The following is a 17245-nucleotide window of genomic DNA, read 5'->3' on the forward strand; positions in this document are numbered from 1 at the left end:
ATACAGGAAACACATTTTTCCCCCACACGAAACAATTATACTTCCTTCCTGGCCCAGTGTCACCTTACTCATTTCTTTCACAAAAATACTTTTGAATATAGTTTACTTATATACAAAGATTGTTAGCCCTCACGTAGTTTTGCCATAGAAGTGAGATGATCATTAAAGCCCCAGAGTCCAGGTGGCTTGCCCTGGCATCTCACTGAGCATTTGCAACTCATTTTCCTTATGAATGGTTTTCAAGGCAAGAGCCAACCTGCTCACTTCAACATCTTTGTAGACTAAAAATACTTAGAACTAAAATGGATTTGATGTGGAATAAGGAGGAAGCAGGACCCAAATTTGAAACGTGGGTTGAAGCTCCTTGTAAAGATGCTCACTCCTTCCCTTTTCTCTTTTCCCTTTCTTTCCCCTTCCGTCCCCTTCCTTCCCCTTCCTTCCCCTTCCTTCCCCTTCCTTCCCCTTCCTTCCCCTTCCTTCCCCTTCCTTCCCCTTCCTTCCCCTTCCTTCCCCTTCCTTCCCCTTCCTTCTCCTTCCTTCCCTTTCCTTCCCTTTCCTTCCCTTTCCTTCCTTTCCTCTTCTATCTCTACTCTCCTTCCTGTTTTTCTTCTTTCCTCCCTCCCTTTCTTTTTTTCTTCCCTCCCTCCCTTCATTCCTCTCTCCCTTCCATTTTTTCCCCTAGCTCTGCTGTAACAGTACTAAGGCTCTGTGGCATCACTGGTATTGTTACTCCCTCCACTGATGCAGATTACAACCCCCTAAAGACTTAGTTGAGGAACTGTATGAATTGCTGAGCCCATAAAATTCTTCACCCTCCAGCCAGCCTGATAATGAACTCCAGCTAAATTATTCCTCAGCTAAAAAATATACTGTCCATCACTGGGACCATATTTGAACATGTAAAGAAAGAGGCATTCATGTTGGAGCCCTGGCTTAGCTCCATGAACTGGCAGAGCTAGGATCTGGAAAGGACACGCATTAGTTGTGTGATCAACACACTGTTCACAATTATTTCTCTGTACAAAAAGGAGAATCTCTAGTTCCTACTATGACAAGCGAAGGTTTGACAGACAAGAGTTAGTGACACCTGGGGGATTTAGTGATTATAAAAAGATAGTTGTAAAGGTGCAAAGAATGAGTGAAAAAATAAAGATTTCCATTGTTATGTGGAACCAAGAAAGGATTCCAAGTGTCTTTGTTTATTTAAAAAATACCTAAAAACTTTTGATTCACAGCTTTTCCTAAGGATGTCAGTGAGTACAGCTTCCTACTAGATTAAGTGGCGATGATGTCTGTCCGTTGAGGCTGCTAAGCTAAAATGCACTGTGTTTCTCTTTGAGATAGTCAGGTCATCAACAGTTGTTACAAAGCTTAACAAATAATATAAAACCTCTGGCTGCTTTTACATTGGTATACAGTCTGTCTATCTGAAGAGAGCCTACAAAAACACATTTTCAGCCGAGGCAACAGAATGCCCATGATGCCTCAGTAACCGTGGTCTTCACTGTCTGTCTCTAAATAGGTGGTTTTCAGGTTCTTGCCAGAATTGATTATTTGGCCTTTGGGTACCAAAAAGATTAAAAATGAGCTCTAAGAAAGCTTAGTGTCCCATAGCTTTGACCCTGTCAACTTGCGGTGATTAAAGGCATGTCCTGACTTTGGGTGGTTCGTGGCTGCTTGCCAATTGGGAAATGAGCAGTAAACATGTCGTCAGTCTGGAGATGAAGAAGATGCTCAAAACAGGTGTTGACGAGACACAGAGATGGGATCACTTGGCTTAACTCTACAGCACATGAAGGCAAATATACACAGAGTCACATTTTAGAGAGTATTCATGGTCTCCGACCACTTGAAAAAAATTGTGCTTTCTCCAGAATTTTGTGTGCTGAAAATTGCACTCACCCCCTGCTTGTTTGCAAAATTAAATGTAAAAATGAAGTCCCTTGCAAACGTAAGGCTTGCTTTTTTCTTCTTATTAGTATTTCAGAAAAATAAAGGCTGGACACTAAGTGTAAGTTTCTCTGCTGTGTACAGAATGACAGCCTGCCCACCATTTCTTGAGCAGGTCTAGGGAACGGGGGGAAAGGGTTTTACTTAGCTGTCATCTTTGACCACATACGTTTCATTTCCCATTTTCCATCACACAGCAGTGAACTGCAGACATAAGTGGGCAAGGGCTGAAGTGAACCCTTGCCTCCATTTCATTATCTGTTAAGTAAAAAGGCCTTTTTGGTAAGCGTGGTGAGAGATGGATGTTGCCCCAACGACAGCACTGTTCAATTGATTGGGAACCTTTGAAGAAAGGGAGAACTTGATTCCAGTGTGTTTTCAAGATGGCGGCCTTTAGACTCCAGATTCAGTGGCTTTGTTAAAGAAACCAGAGTCTCCATCTTCCATGCTTTTTGGATTCAGTTTTGGATTTTTGCTTGGGAGCGGAGGAATAAGTCTCCGGAGAATAAGGCAAGGGTGCAACCTGAGTTTCCTCAATAGGATGAAGTTTTCTCAGAACTGGCTGGAGCTTATCTTCTTGCTGCTTAAAATCCAGTTCCACACTAAAAAGCGAAAGAGAGGAAGAGATTGAGTGCCGGGACATGTTTACACTAGACACTAGTCAGTACAGCTCAAGCTCATGAAGGGTTTTTAGGTTAATAGGGATTATTTGTTGGCTGGGTTCCAAAAATAGGTGTTTTCAAACATTTTTATGGTTAGCCTCCAACATTGTAGAAGTGCATGGGAAATCATTTCATTGGGCTGGAACTTAATTTGCTATATGCTTTAATTTCTTACCCTTGTAAACTCAGTGTGGCATTCTTTAAGGCATTAAATAGGTTTGTAAAGGGGAAAAAGTTAAGCTGTAAATGAAAGAACGTGATTCCCTCCCCCTACCCCCACACTTACACAAACACATTCACAGGCACGTATGCAAACTCATCCATACTCACATAAAACATATACAACACACACACACACACACACACACACACACACACACACTTTTGGAATACAAAACTCTTAATAATTGGAGTAAAAGGAGACAGCAAAAAGCAAGTCCTTGAAAGATCTGGATGCTGTTTAGGGAAAGTAGCTTAAGAATAGCTAACATATCCAGTGCCACACTTTCCACTTGTTATCTCACTTGGGCCTCCTGACAACCCTCTGACCAGGTATCCTTTTCTCCATGGAAAAATGAAAGAGCTATGTTGCTCAGGTCCCGAACATGCAGCAGCCATGGGTCACAAGAGGGAGGCAAATCAAGTTATCTCCTTAGCCCAGCATTCTTTCTCCCACACCCATTGCCCTTCAAAGGGGCTCCTTTGACCCCCGTATGGGAACCAAATTAGAAAATGTCAGCTGCATAATAAGAAAGCACTTATCATCATCATGGCACCATCTCACCAGCCCTGTGATGGAAATGAATCACAATGTACTCTTAATATCTGATTCCTAAACATAGATGGGCTAGAGCCAGATGTCCTGGTCTAGTAATTAGGTGAAATGACCCTCTCTCTTTGAAGTATCCTCTTGTCATGATAGAGAAACAATGTCGTGATGACTGTGACACATTACCGACCATTGCTTTTAAATGGTCAGTTTCCCCCCCAAAAAAAAATCTCTCCCCCTCCCAGTCCCCATCCCCACATTATGCTCATGGCATTATTTCCATATCACCTTCTCTGGACTGCAGCAGGAAAAGCTGAAACCCAAGGATTGGGAGCCTTCGTCTTTTGCTCCTTTCTCCCTCCCCAGACCCTTTCTTTGTGGTTAGAATGGGATCTCCGTGTGAGGAAGGATTGTTTCCTTCTTTGTGTCTGTATTTGCACTGCTTAACATTATGCATCCCACAGAGCAGATGTGCTTATATTTACCTTGTATTTTGCAAGTTTCATCTTTGCTGTTTCCTCCATTGGACTGTAAGTTCTTTGAGGTCAGGGGCATTGTTCTTTTTGTCTCTGTATCTCTATCACTGTACACTGTATCTAGCATATATTAGTCACTTCACAGATACCTGTTAGGTCTTTCCCCTTCATAAAACAAATTGAGATGACTTGGCAGATACTTTGTATTCATTTCTCTGTGCAGATGTTTGTCATCCCTCCCACCCCATGCAACAGAATATCAGTTCCTAGAGAGCAGGGAGTGACTTTTTTGTGTCCTCTGAGTATAACACAGCGCCTGGCACTTGACAGGGCTTTGAAATGATCCTTATTGAATTCAGCTGCACTGTCTGTCCCTTCCACGAGCCTTCTGAGAAAGGCTCTGGAGGGACTTGTGCGTTGTGATCATCATGATTGACTTACTCACCCCATTTGACTCTATGTAAAGTGTGTTTTAAACAGGGATGCTCTCCCCACAGAAATCAGCTGCCATTGTGATTACCTGAAGCACATGCAGGCCAATGGAAGCCTATCTAGTCGCAACAAATAAGCTAGGCTCCCCTGTCTTGGGGTCCTCTGCTTTGGACAAGTAGGGGGTAGTGGTGACCTAGACCTGCGAGAGCTCCATTTTCACATGCCCTTTGGAGTCAAAGGTGATGCCCAGCTTCTCCAGCTCCTCCTTATTTGCTGTGATGTTTCTGAGCAATGATGATGGAAGACATCGACCTTACAGGGAGGATGTCACTGTCTCTGCTTGTCTTCTTTAGAGGACCCAAAGAACTTAGTTTAAAAAAATCATAAAACTGCTCCTGGAACGTGCCCCCAGGCTGAATCAAGTCTGAACCAGTGGGCTGGGAAAATTCTTTGCCTTTACCTCCTCTGGTGGAATGACGTGCTTGCTGACTCTAAGCGCTGCTGGATCACACCAAGATTTTTATAAGCATCTACATTATCACATGTCACAATCCACCAGGAAACAGTCTAAAACTGTTGTCCTGTTTATTTTTTCCTCTTACCTCCCTCCCCTACCTCCAGCCCCCTTTCTATTTTCACGGCTGCGTGACGTAGTAGAAAGAACCAGAGACTCAGCATCAGGAGACCTGGAGGGAGTGGGATGCTGCTTCAGACGTTGTGGTTGTTACTACTGGGGGCTGACTTGACTCAGGCTGTTCTCCTGGTGGTTTAAGTTTGATATTGACAGAAAATGAGACACTTCTACGTAGTTTAAAACAGCAAGAGAAGGAGCATGACTTAGCCAAGATTTGAGAAGGATATTCAACAAGATGACTCAGCAAGAATCGTGCAAATGAATTTCTCTGAGCATACATCCCCTTCCCCTGAGCTGTTCCATGGTGGTCCAACAGCCAAGCATCGTTGGCGGGGCTGGAGTGCCTCATATTCTTTTTAAAACAAAACACAAACCCTCACATAGCCAGAAATTGTTATCGAAGACTGGAGATTCAGTCTCCTGAGTCAAACTAGCCTTGATAATGTTCTGAGTCCTTTTTAGAGAAAACAGCTAACCAAACCTACACAACAGGTGATCTCAGTAAATTCCCTCTACCCAAGAGACAATGAGGAAATCTATTTGTGCTCAGTTTGTTCATCTTTAAAATGGGGATAAGAATATTTACCTTAACCTACTTCTTTCTTATAACCGACTTGAAGAATGTGCCCTAGCAACCTTAAAGAGCTATGGACTTACCTGCTTTTGGGGAGGTCATTGTTATTCTATATGGTCAGGATTTCTGCATGAGTTCTCTTCATTTTTATGTGGCATCATTAACTTCTTAAAAATTCACACTTTCCTTTTCTCCCTAAATTGCTGTCACTTCCTGATGACTCTCACCCCTAACCGAATGTTCCCTCGTAACTCAGAGGTAGATTGGCCAAATCAATGTATTGACTCAGTCTGTCCAAATTGTGTTGACATATGCATATAGTGTGAGCTGTAAGGAATAGTCTGCATGGTTTGGGGTGTCATGAAGAGGAAGAAAACAAGAAACCCTATTTGCCCCTGTGCTTCTCTCTCTGAGAACAGGGAACCTATCTGGGTTCCTAAATCAAGAAATGTTAATAAACAAATCTCCAAACTTCCCAAGGACTTCCATTAGCTAAAGTCAAATTCATGTGAAGCAAAAGCTCATTAGTTCATATTCTCCTAATTAAGAATTTATGATAACTCAGATATGATGTGCACTTTCATCTTCCAGTCAAACACTTGGAAGAAGTGGTAGAGACGGGACTTTCCCAATAGCCTGGAGGACCACTGGAGGGCTCTCTTATAGACTCCATTTTGGTGATTAGGGCTCATTATTTCTTCCCTTCTTTTATGTGCTATGAGATCCATACCACTTGAGGATCAATGGAAGGAACAGGGCTTGTTTAGCTTGAAGAAGAGAAGCCTTGAATGTATGTGCCCTCTTGTTCAAGTACAGCCAAGCTGTCACGTGAAAGCTGAATTAGCTTGTTTACCTTGGCCCTTAAGGGTGGAACGGGGAATGGGTGGGCTGCTTGTTCTGACCTAACTTGCTCTGGAAGTCATCTGAGAGGTCCTTTCAAGGCTGTTATGGTCATTCTGAAGTTACAAGTGGCTAGATTTAAAGAGTTTAGAATAATAGCTCATCTTGAGAGAACATCAAGATTAACCAGTGGCTAAACCAGAATTCCCTGTACTATCCTTTGTTGAAGACCTTTAGCTTGGGGCAGCCCACTCCCTCGCTGCCCTGGGCCAAACAGGATAGATCTCGTCCCTCCTTTCCCTGAGCCCTCTGCAAGTGCCTGAAAGCCAGTGAGCATGCCCCCAGGAATCTCCCTTACTTTAGTTTAAACATATCCAGTTCTTTGAACTGCTTCTCCTAAGGCATGATGATTTCCAGACCCTTGACCATTGTGGTCGCCATCTTGCATTTTTAGTATCAGATTAAGGAACATTCAGCTCTAGCTTTACATCCCACCACATGCTCATTCCCCCTCCTCTGAAACAATCCGATATTAACTTCCTATATTTTTTTCCTCTGGTTATGGGTGAATGTGCTGTTCATTTCAGACGAGAACATAGGCTGGGGGGCACAGCAGATTTCCCTCTCATCCCCACTGTCTCTTAGCTTCAGCCTTTTCCAGTTATCTTGGAATGCCTTCCTAGCTGCCTTCACACTTGCCCAACTCTTCTCCATCCCAAAACAAGCAAGTCTTCATTCCCTGAGGTGTTGTCCTGTAGCTCTTTTCTTCTTCTCAACTATGTTCCTGTTGAAAAAAAATCCTCAATCTTCTTGACCCTCTCTAGCCTTTCACACTGCTGACCACCTTCTCCTCTTGGGTGCTTGCTCCTCTGTCCATTTTCAAGACATTTCCCCTTTGTGATTCTCCTCTGACCTCTCTGGCCACTCCTCAGCTTCCTTTGGTGAATGGTTATGCACACCCTTCCTATTCCCAGTGAGTATCCCTTAATGCCCTGTCCTGCTGGGAATCTCTCTGCCTCCTCTGACTCTGCCATCCAGATTGGTGTTTGCCCTACTAGGCCACCATTACTGGAGAAGCCCTACTTTGCTCTACTCTCCATTTTCCTCTGGACTCTACTCCGCTCTTTGGACTTAGCATAGTGACCATCACATAGCAGGTACATAATAATGTTTATTGAGTGATGATTGACTGACTGGCATCTGCTTCTCCCCCTCCCCCTTACCATTTTTCTTCCACCTCCTGAACTCTTCTTTATGTGTTACCCTTTCCCATTACAATATAAGATCCTTGAGGACCTGGCACACACAGTCTTTTTCTGTCTCTTCCCTTCCTCTCCCTCTCTTCCTCTCCCTCCCTCTGTGTGTCTCTCTCTCTGTGTTCATCTGTCTCTGTCTCTCCCACTCTTCTTCCTTCCCTCCCTCCCTCCCTCTCATCTCTACATTCTCTTGCTTTGTTCAGTGATCATCTCTATATGTCTATATGGATGACTCATAGATCTATAGAGACAGCTCACATCTTTCTTCTGAGCTCCACTCTTGCTTCACGAACTGCCTGTTGGATATTTCAGACTGAGCACTCTGTTGGCATCTCAGAGACAACAGGTTCAAACAGAACTCACTGATTTTCTTTTTTCTCAAACTTCTCTGTCATCATCAAGGGCACCGCTGTCCTCCTCATCAGCCTGTCTCACAGCCTGGGCATCATCATTCATCACCTCTCCCTCTCCTCTGTCATATCAAATCAGCTGCCATGCCTCTTTTTCCATCTTTACAACATTCACCTTGTCCCAGCTGCTCTCACTTAGACCTTTACAGCTGACTCCTAATTACATTCTCTGCCTCTTGTCTGTCTACATCCTTCCCTGGTAACTCCAATGGCTCCCTATTATCTTCAAGATCAAATGGAAACTCTCTTTGGATGCTACACCTCTTCACAACTGCCTGTTCCTTGCTTTCTTGTCTTTCCATAAGTTCCTCCCCTCCAAACACCCAATGGTTCTTCCTTTCCCTAGCTTCAACTGTTTTTTCCTTCCAATGTTACCTTGCCTATACTTTGTATGAAAGCACATATATATACACATACACAATGTCTTTCTCGCTAGATTGTAAGCTGCTTGACGGTAAAGACTGCTTTGCTTGTCTTTGCATCCCTGTCCCTCATTGCGTTGCCCGGAGTACAGTAGGTGCTTAATAAATGCTTGCTGTTTACTAGTTAGAGCGATCTCAAAATGAAATTGGCTATCTCTGGAAGGGCCGTGGAAGTGGGCTTCCCCTTCTTGGAGATGTTCCAGCAAAGGCTGGGTGCCCCTTGTTTGGAATGCTGCAGAAGGGGTTCTGGTCCAGGAGCAGATTGGACTCTGTGAGAAGTGACAGACTCCATAGAGACAAGAATTCTGCATTTGGGATGTTCCAGTCAGTTAAATTTTTCCCTTGAACTAGTGATGATGTATATCACTTAAGATGATACTGTTGAAAAAAAAATTAACATTTGCAGAATGTTCCTTGGACCAATGGATAACATGTACATACCCTTGAAATTTGTGCCCATTTTAGTGTCATTCAGTTAGTCTAGAATTAGCACAACCAAGAGCTTGGATTTCCTGTCTTAGTGCAATTTGGGGACCTGTAATTATTGCCTTTCCACTAAGCAACCTGTTATTAAGTAATTAATCACACTCTAGAACCATGTAATCATGGAAGAGTCTAAGGGGAGGCTTTGTGAACAAAATCTGTGGACTTGATCTGGAAAGACAGATTCTTTCCCATGTCCTCACTCTGTTTCTCATTGCAGTGTGGCATGGAGTAAAAAAGTTCAGTTTTAGAAGAGGCTTGAATATCATGCCAGCAAACATTGGGTCCCAGCACATGTGGCTGTGCCCTCCCTTCTCCTGAAATGGGAAAGGCCTACTAGGGTGGATTCAAAAAGCATTAATTACAAATAACATGAATTTCCATGATACCTTGCTTCCTGCCAGTGAATCCCTTGGGGTCCATGAAGCCTTGTACTCAACTCACTCATTAGAGTTGGAAACAGCTGGCAAGCAATGGAAGAGCCAGAGAGTTAATAGTTTGGCCTGGCTCTGTTGCTCATGGACACTAGAGATCCTATAGTCTTAATGGGTAAATGGTAAAAGAAGGAAACTCTGGCCTCCTGGATGAGATTAGCCTCCCTGTGAGAGAGCCATAGTGGTGGAGTTGGAATTCACAGGTCACATTTCATGACTTCTATTAGCATTTTCTCTTTAAGGTGGAGAATGCTCCTTATGGGGTTGGTAAAACCAGGTGGGAAAGGACAAATCTGTATACTTCTCTTGCCTCTGCCAATCAAGCCTGGGAAGAGACAACATGGAAATGTGGAGCAGAGCTGAAATCATGGAAAAGCACTCAGAGAAACGGAAACAACTTAGAGCCACTTCTGATAAGCATCGAAACCAAATAGACTTACCCAGGTTGTCGTACCCAGAAGAACAGGGGGTTGGGCCTTCTCCAAAGGCTCCCCTGGCCCAGGCATGCAGGAGACTGTTTAAGCACTGATGTATTGCCTGCTCAAAGGGACCTTGTCAGGGGTGTGGTAAAGTGGCTGCCCCGGATACATGGTGGGGGATGTTGGTAGCCTCTCCCTCTAACCTTAGGCTTTCCCTCTTCAGGTTGTGCACACCCCTTTTCCTGCTGCTGCTTTAGTTTCAGGGGTAAGCATACTAGTAATAGCTGGAAAGGGCCTTCATGATCTTGACTTAGAGTGAGGAGTCTTCTAGGTCATTTATTCCCCACCCAAGGTCATTCCTGGAGTGAACCAACAGAATTAGGCTTTGACTTTGGACTTTCTTACTCCACAGTCTTGTTCTTTTCACCTCACCTCTGTGGGCTTCACTTAACTCATTGGGAATGAGTGGACACTGGTCCTGGGTACTGAGGACTTGGTCCAACTCCCACCTGTGATACTTATAGTCTTTGTGACCTCTATAGTCCTTAGTTTCTCATTTTGTAAAATGAGTGGAGTATACTCAATGGGTTCTGAAGTCACTTTAAATATTAAAACCTTTACAACATTCCAATTTATTGATATGAACAGGAAACTCCATTTCCTGTAAGTCTTTCCTCCCACCCTAGCACCGTGCCAATGACCACAGGGGCCTAGAATGAGACTCTTTTTCCCCCTTTCCTGGATAAATTCATTTCTACTTTTAACAGCTTACACTGTTGTATCATATTGTTGGAATGACATTCTTAGTATAATTCCAGCCAGAGGGTTTATCCCATGGCGTCAGACACAGATGGGCCATGTTTGCATTCTGAATTCAAAGCTCTAGGAAAATCCTTGTTTCGTAAGGCTAGACCACAGAGGTTACATGGCCATACTCCACTCTTCCATATTGCATCTGATTCCAAACAGGTGTGGGCAGGGGTAGAAAGGAAACTTGGAGGCTGCCCCTTCATTGGTCTGGTGCATTTTCCTTCCAAGTCTTCCATAGCATGTCATCTTAGTGCATAGGATCAGGGCAGGGGAGGATGTAGGGGTCAATCATTCATTTCTGTATTCTTTGTCATAGATCACAGCTTGAAAAAATACAGATGAGTCTCCCTTGGTTTGATCCAGGCAGACTTCCCCTGTGCTTTTGCCTTGGTGGCCTCAGCTACAGAAGGACATGCCATATTTGCAGAGTGACAGCCCCACTGAGATACAGTTCAGATTTCCTCTTGTATTTTCACCGCTTTTTTAAATGGAAGAAACATCTCCTGTTTCATGGATTGGCGGCCAAAAGACCTAGATTCCAACTCTGATTTAGCCCTTCCCTCTTTGTGTGACTTTGGCCAAGTGATTGCACTTGGCTTCTGAAGGAGACCATGAGTATTTCTTCTCCTTGCTCCCTCCCCCTCCCCAGCTCCTAGTGCTTTCCTCCCTTGAAGATGTCCTTGTATCTGCCTTGTGGGTACCGTGGATGTTTCTGTTGAACCCTTGTCTCTGTTGCTAGACTTGAAGCCTGGGACCACTGATGCTTTTCCTTTCTCTCCCTTAGTTGATTTAGTTAAGTACTTGATTCATTATCTCAGTCTCACTTTCCCCTTTCGTAAAGTAGAGATGATGATAGGACTCAGACTGTCAATCTGGCAGGCTGGGTGGGAGAAGTAAATAGAATTTTCTATCTAAAGTTCTGGCAAAGGCCAGGTAATTTACAATGAACCAGGACTCTCAACAGTGAGGAGGGCAGAGAATCTGATAGGATCTTAATCTGCAAAGGAAATCTCCAAACTTATTTCCTCTCATTTTGGAGAGGTGACATAGGGTAGGGAATCAAATGGGTAGAAGCTGGAGTCATAAGAACACTGGATTTCAGGCTCCTCTTTCATCCATTTACTTGGCAAATGACAGGGACCTAGGTGCTCTTAGCTGTGATTAGCTGGTGTGTGTATTATCCCTAATAACGCTCGTAGGGTCTGGGCCATAGAGAGGAAAACGCTGGGTAAACTGTACAGAGCTCTGTAAACTGTGAAGATCTTTACCGAAATGTGATCTTTTGGCATCATTGCTTAGAAAATTAATGAGCTGTAGGGATAGAAATTTGTCAGAATATTTACCTCTGAGGTTTAACTAAACATAGTTTATCTAACCTTGTCCAAGGCCATGGTTTCCTATTCTGACTCTTCCATCAAACCAAAGTCCCACTTCCTTTCCAAACCAGACAATTGCAAGGCCTTTGTCTTCTCTTCCCTATCTGGAGAGTTCTCATTCCTTTTACTTATTTATTTTTTGTTAGAGTGTTTGCTCACAACTCCTTTCTGAATGCTTTCAACATTGCCTCATTTTATGGTAAAACACAGTAATGGATGTAGTGTTTTCATTGGTGTTAATGAGTTTTACCAAAGAAATGGATGCCCTCATCCTTGCCAAGTTCCCTCAGCCAGACTCCCCCCTTTTTCTTCCCCCAGACCCAAGCAGATGCCAAGGTCATTGATTTGGCCACCAGATTCCATGTCCTTTCAAGGCTCCTCATTCTTTAAATTCCCCATGAGCCCAGTTCCTTTTCACCTCCTGCACACACTATTATAACAGACTTGACTCTTAAGTGTTCTCACTGTAGTCAGTCTTTTTCAATCCATCTATCCATTTATCCATCCATCCATCCATCCATCTATCCATCCATCCATCCATCCATCCATTGGTTCATCCATCCATCCATCGGTTCATCCATCCATCGGTTCATCCATCCATCCATCCATCCATCCATCCATCCATCCATCCATCCATCCATCCATCCAGCACCTGCCAAAATAATCTTCCAAATACAAGAACTGAGCATATAACATCTGAGAAGCTTCCAGCCTCTTCCCATAGACTTTGGGATACAATTCACCATGCTTAGTCTTTTTCTCTGTGGCTCTTGGCCCCATTTTTCCCCTTGATGGTCTCCATTTTGTACTAAAATTGACCAGTTAACTGTTCCCTGCCTTCAACATACTACCTCCCTCACATAGGCTTTGCTGTTTCTCTTGAAGCCGTTTCCCTTATTCACCTGCTGATATTTTCCTTTTCCATCAAGGGTGGCTTCAGTTGACCCCTCCTTCAGGGAGCCTTCCCAGATTTCTTTCACATTTAACTCATTATCCATTAGTCAGTGAATTACTCTGATCCAAGGATCTTCTCTCCTTATCCACCTGTACAGGATTCCTTTACCAATGGGTATTGGCACCATTCTTTTCTCCTTGCCCCAGGTACAGGTCAGTGCCACCCTGTTCTTTGGGTTGGGCTGCAACTGAAATGTACACCTAAGGTCATATTAAATAAATTGAACCCTGTTAAATGGTCTTGGCGCATCTTTTACTCACTCTTTGGAAAACATCCCTAATTCTGTTCTCTCCAGCCTCTGACTAAAAAATTCTTCTTATTTCTCATCAGAGGATTTACATACTTGGGTTATTTGCATTTACATTTTTCAATAATTGTGTTCCAAGAAGAATGACTGTGTTCAGCTAATTTGATTGAAATCAATGCTTTTTCTTCCTTCTCCCCCCACCCCCCCCCCACCCCCATTTGATTTCTCTTGGTTCTCTTACTTAATCCAGAATGACCCAGATTAATCGAAAGCATCCCAGGCAAGGAGTGAGTGGCATAGTTTCTAACGTAGGCTCACTCTGCTCCTAACTACTGGTGTTAACTTAGAGAAGCCAATTCCTTTACCTCACTGAACCTCAGTTTCCATATTTGTTCCTCCCACCTCTAAGGTTTGCCCCTTAACTTCCTGCAGCCAGGGCCCCCAGGCTCTCAGTCATCATTCATTTACTCTCACTGTACAGTGAATTCTTAACATGCTCTTTTATCCAGTTTCCTGCTCACAGCCAATTAGATGATCACAGATGATGGTGGATGGGGTGACTGCTAGCTTGAATGAGGGACCTGCCCACAGCAGGGAGAGGAGGCAGCTCCCATCAAAGGGAGAGGCTGGAAGAGGAAGCGAGGGAAGGAAGGCTGTGCTGCTTTTGACAGTGGAATAAAGGATGTCCCCACAGGGGCACTGAATCATCAAGCCAAAGTTAAGCCATGCTTCATGCTTTGTTTCAGGATACATTTTTCTACAATACCCCTTGAAGATGCTTCAATGTTAATAAAAGTAAAAAAAGCCTTCAGGGTAATGAATGTTTATGAAGTTAGTATCATGTGCCAGGTGTGGGGTTCTGCTTGAGGGCACATGGTTCAGACCATGACCCCTCCTCAAGCCAAAGCCCAATCTGAGTCAGCCGGGAGACAAATAGAGGCAGCAGCCAGGTGGTACAAGGGATAGAGCCCTGTACTGGGTTCAGGAAAACTTGAGTTCAAATCCTGCCTTAGATACTTATTAGATATGAGACCCTGGGCATGTCTACCTAGTAGCTGTCTGCCTCAGTTTCCTCATCTGTAAAATAAGTCAGACCAAGTAGCCTCCGGGGTCTCTCTCAGTGTAGAGCCTGAATTCTATGAAACCCTCTCACATCTATATATCATGTTGTTCTCTCCTGTGAATAAATTAAGCTTTCCATTGCCTTTTCCTCTTAGCAACCCTGAGAGGGAGCTAATCAAAGCATTATTCCCATTTTATAGATGATATTATCGTCACCTGACAGAGTTCCATGGCTTGCCAGCAAGGCAGAGTTTGCACCTGAGTCTCCTTATGCATTGGTCCTCTAGGAGTTCACAGTTAGCAGAGTACAGGGGCTTCCAATCTCACCTTTGATGCTTACTGGCGTGACACTGGGCTAGTCACTTAACCTTTCTGGGCCTCAGTTTTCCCATTTTTAAAATGAGGGGGTTGGACTAGATTGCCTCTGAGGTTGCTTCCATCCCAGATCTATCATCCTATTGGGAACACTGCTATATGAACAAAAATGTTGTGCAAACCAGATTATTTAGTGCATGAGAGTGATCAGGAAATGATACACAAGACTCATTTTGAGAAGAGTCATTTCTAGCTGGACAGAAGAGAGGGAGTTTCATATGCATTGTCTGGCACCTTGGTTGGACCTTGAAAGAAAAGGGAGGATGTGGGAGAAGGTTTCAGGTTCAGGGCAGGACCAGTTATAGTGTTGAGAGAAGCATGACATAAGGGAGTAGGACACCTCGGTTTGGCCAGAACTAAAGAATAATGAAGATGAGTTATGTTAATAAGATCAGAAATATTGGCAAGCAGCAGATTAGGGAGGACCTGGAATGCCAGGCTAAGGAACTTTTATATCTTCTTGTAGTCAGAGCAGAAGCAGACACTTTTGAGAAGTTGAATGGTGTGGCCAGATGTGTGCCTTTGGAAGTTGATTTTGGCAGCAAGCTACACAAAGAATGGATTGTGGATGGGGAGGACAAGTCATGAGGCCTAGAACAGAGCAGGCATCGATAGATTGGGAAGGGGGATGTGCATGACAGCCATGCTGTCAACGTAGAATTGTTAGGACTGATAGGTAATGGGAAGGAAGGTGTGTGGGCAGCCCAGGATGACTCTGGAGGCTTGAGTCAGGGAATTGGGAGGATGGTGGTGGTATTAATAGAATGGTTCCTGAGCAGGAGGGAGCCAGCTGGGTTAGAGGGTTTGAGGGCATGTGGAATTTAGGGTTTCCATGGGGAATGCTTCAAGTGGCCATGGAACTGGCAGTTGGAGCTGTAGGACTGGTAGACAGGGGAGAGTTGGGGCTAGAGATGGCCACTAGGGACTGGTGAAACCGTGGAGGAGATCAACAAGGGAGGGAGGCTATGTGTGAAAATGAAATGAGGACCAAGGATGGTGCTTTGGAAGGTCACACCCAGGAGAACTGAAGGGGGCAAGAAACCAGTGAGGGGGACTGAGGCAGGAGAACAATTGGGAAAGTTCAGTGCTACATAAGTCAAGGAAAGAAGGAAGTTAAAGGGAACAAATGCCATAGGAAAGGTCAAGGGTGATGACTGAGAATATGGTCAAACCGAATAATCAGCATTTTTTGTCCAGAAAATTCATTTATGTGAAATGCCTTAATGAATATACCATGGAAAGTGGGCTGGTTTGGGAGTCTGAGGACCTGGGTTAAAATTCCAGGCCTGCTGCTTGTTACCATGTGACACTAGATAGCTGAAATACTTAGTCTTTTGCAAATTCAATTTACTCATCTGTAAAATGAGACAGTTGGACAAGATGGCACCTGAGCTCAAGATCTTTGGTCTCTTTCCTGAAGTCAGGTGTTCTGAGATCATTATTATCAGTGAACCCTCAGAGCAGCTCACCTTTACTAAACCTCTCCTGTGCCCGAGGCACTTGAGACACAGAGATCATAATATTACAGTCCCAGCTCTAAGATCTTATTTTCTATCAATGAGTCCATATATATGTAGACAAGTATATACAGAAAATATGCCCCTTTCCCTAAATATAAAGTGTTTGAGGGAGGGGTTGGAGACTTCCATAAAGTGATACTTGAGCTGAGCCTTGGAAAAAATCAGAATTCTGGAAAGTGCTGCTGAGGAAAGAGGGCATTCCATGCCTCCCTGAGGTGGGGGGAATGGACTGTTTGTTACATGTAAGGAAATATGAGGCCAACCTGGCTGAAAAGGAGACTTCCAAGTCCAAACTGTGCAGCTTATCTTTCTAATGGTAACAGAAATGATGACGATGATAACCCTTCACCCAAAACCTCCTCTGAGGCCTCCACTTAATATACCAATGACCATTAGGTCTGCCAATGGTAGCTCCTGCCTCACTGACAATACTCCAAATGTAGACCAGCCTACCCAAATACACAGAGGTTTATCACCCGAAGGTTGGAGGTTGGGAGGGGAGTGGTTGGCTTTCCTGTCCCTTCTGATTCTAAGGGGCTGTAATCTCCCCAGATGCTCACCCAGAGCACTAAAACAGTAACATTGTAATGGATCTCAAGGGATTACTCTTACACTCATTCATTTTCCTTCAGAGTTCCCATGGCATTCTTAAGATTATCTTTATTATGGTCTTTGGACCCTCAATTTTCTTTGCAGTTTAGGAACTTGGAGCAGATAATCACTGACTTGCACCATTTCAGAGCTGGCAGGGTTGTCAGCAGGGATCATCTGTTCAAATTCCAAAACTCTCTGTAGTATCTGCCAAGTGACGCACCAGCTGTCGTCTGATCACCTCAAACAAGGAAGGCAGCCCAGTGGAGCCTTTTGGGGTCAAAGAGACCTTTGTAATCCCTCCTGTCCTTCCTGAGGACACAATATCCCTGGATCTATCAGCAGCTTCTCTTCCATCAGGGGTCCAAAGCCCATCCCCATCCTCTATAACCTCTTCTGACTCTTCCACAGTTTGTCTCTGCCTTTCCTACAATAGGATGCTCAGAACCCAAGGCAGTCCTCCAGATGTGTGCTAACCTGGGCAGGGGGCAGGACAGTGATACCTTTTATGTAGACTTTAGAATCAAGGTCACATTAAACTGTATTAA

General features: G+C 44.0%; 2 protein-coding genes across 3 annotated transcripts in view; one reads left to right on the top strand and one right to left on the bottom strand.

Moving 5' to 3' along the window:
• Positions 1 to 17245, top strand: part of DOCK1 (dedicator of cytokinesis 1) — a 582086-nt gene that overhangs the window by 214134 nt on the left and 350707 nt on the right. The gene's annotated exons all lie outside the window — the stretch shown is intronic.
• INSYN2A (inhibitory synaptic factor 2A) overlaps positions 2369 to 17245 on the bottom strand; it is a 54647-nt gene continuing 39770 nt past the window's right edge. The window contains exon 3 of the mRNA XM_072629057.1: positions 2369 to 2552. Coding sequence (XP_072485158.1) covers positions 2369 to 2552 — 184 coding nt within the window. The remainder of the gene's footprint in view (positions 2553 to 17245) is intronic.

Source organism: Notamacropus eugenii, chromosome 1, assembly GCF_028372415.1.
Source record: "Notamacropus eugenii isolate mMacEug1 chromosome 1, mMacEug1.pri_v2, whole genome shotgun sequence".
In the NCBI taxonomy this organism is placed as follows: domain Eukaryota; kingdom Metazoa; phylum Chordata; class Mammalia; order Diprotodontia; family Macropodidae; genus Notamacropus; species Notamacropus eugenii.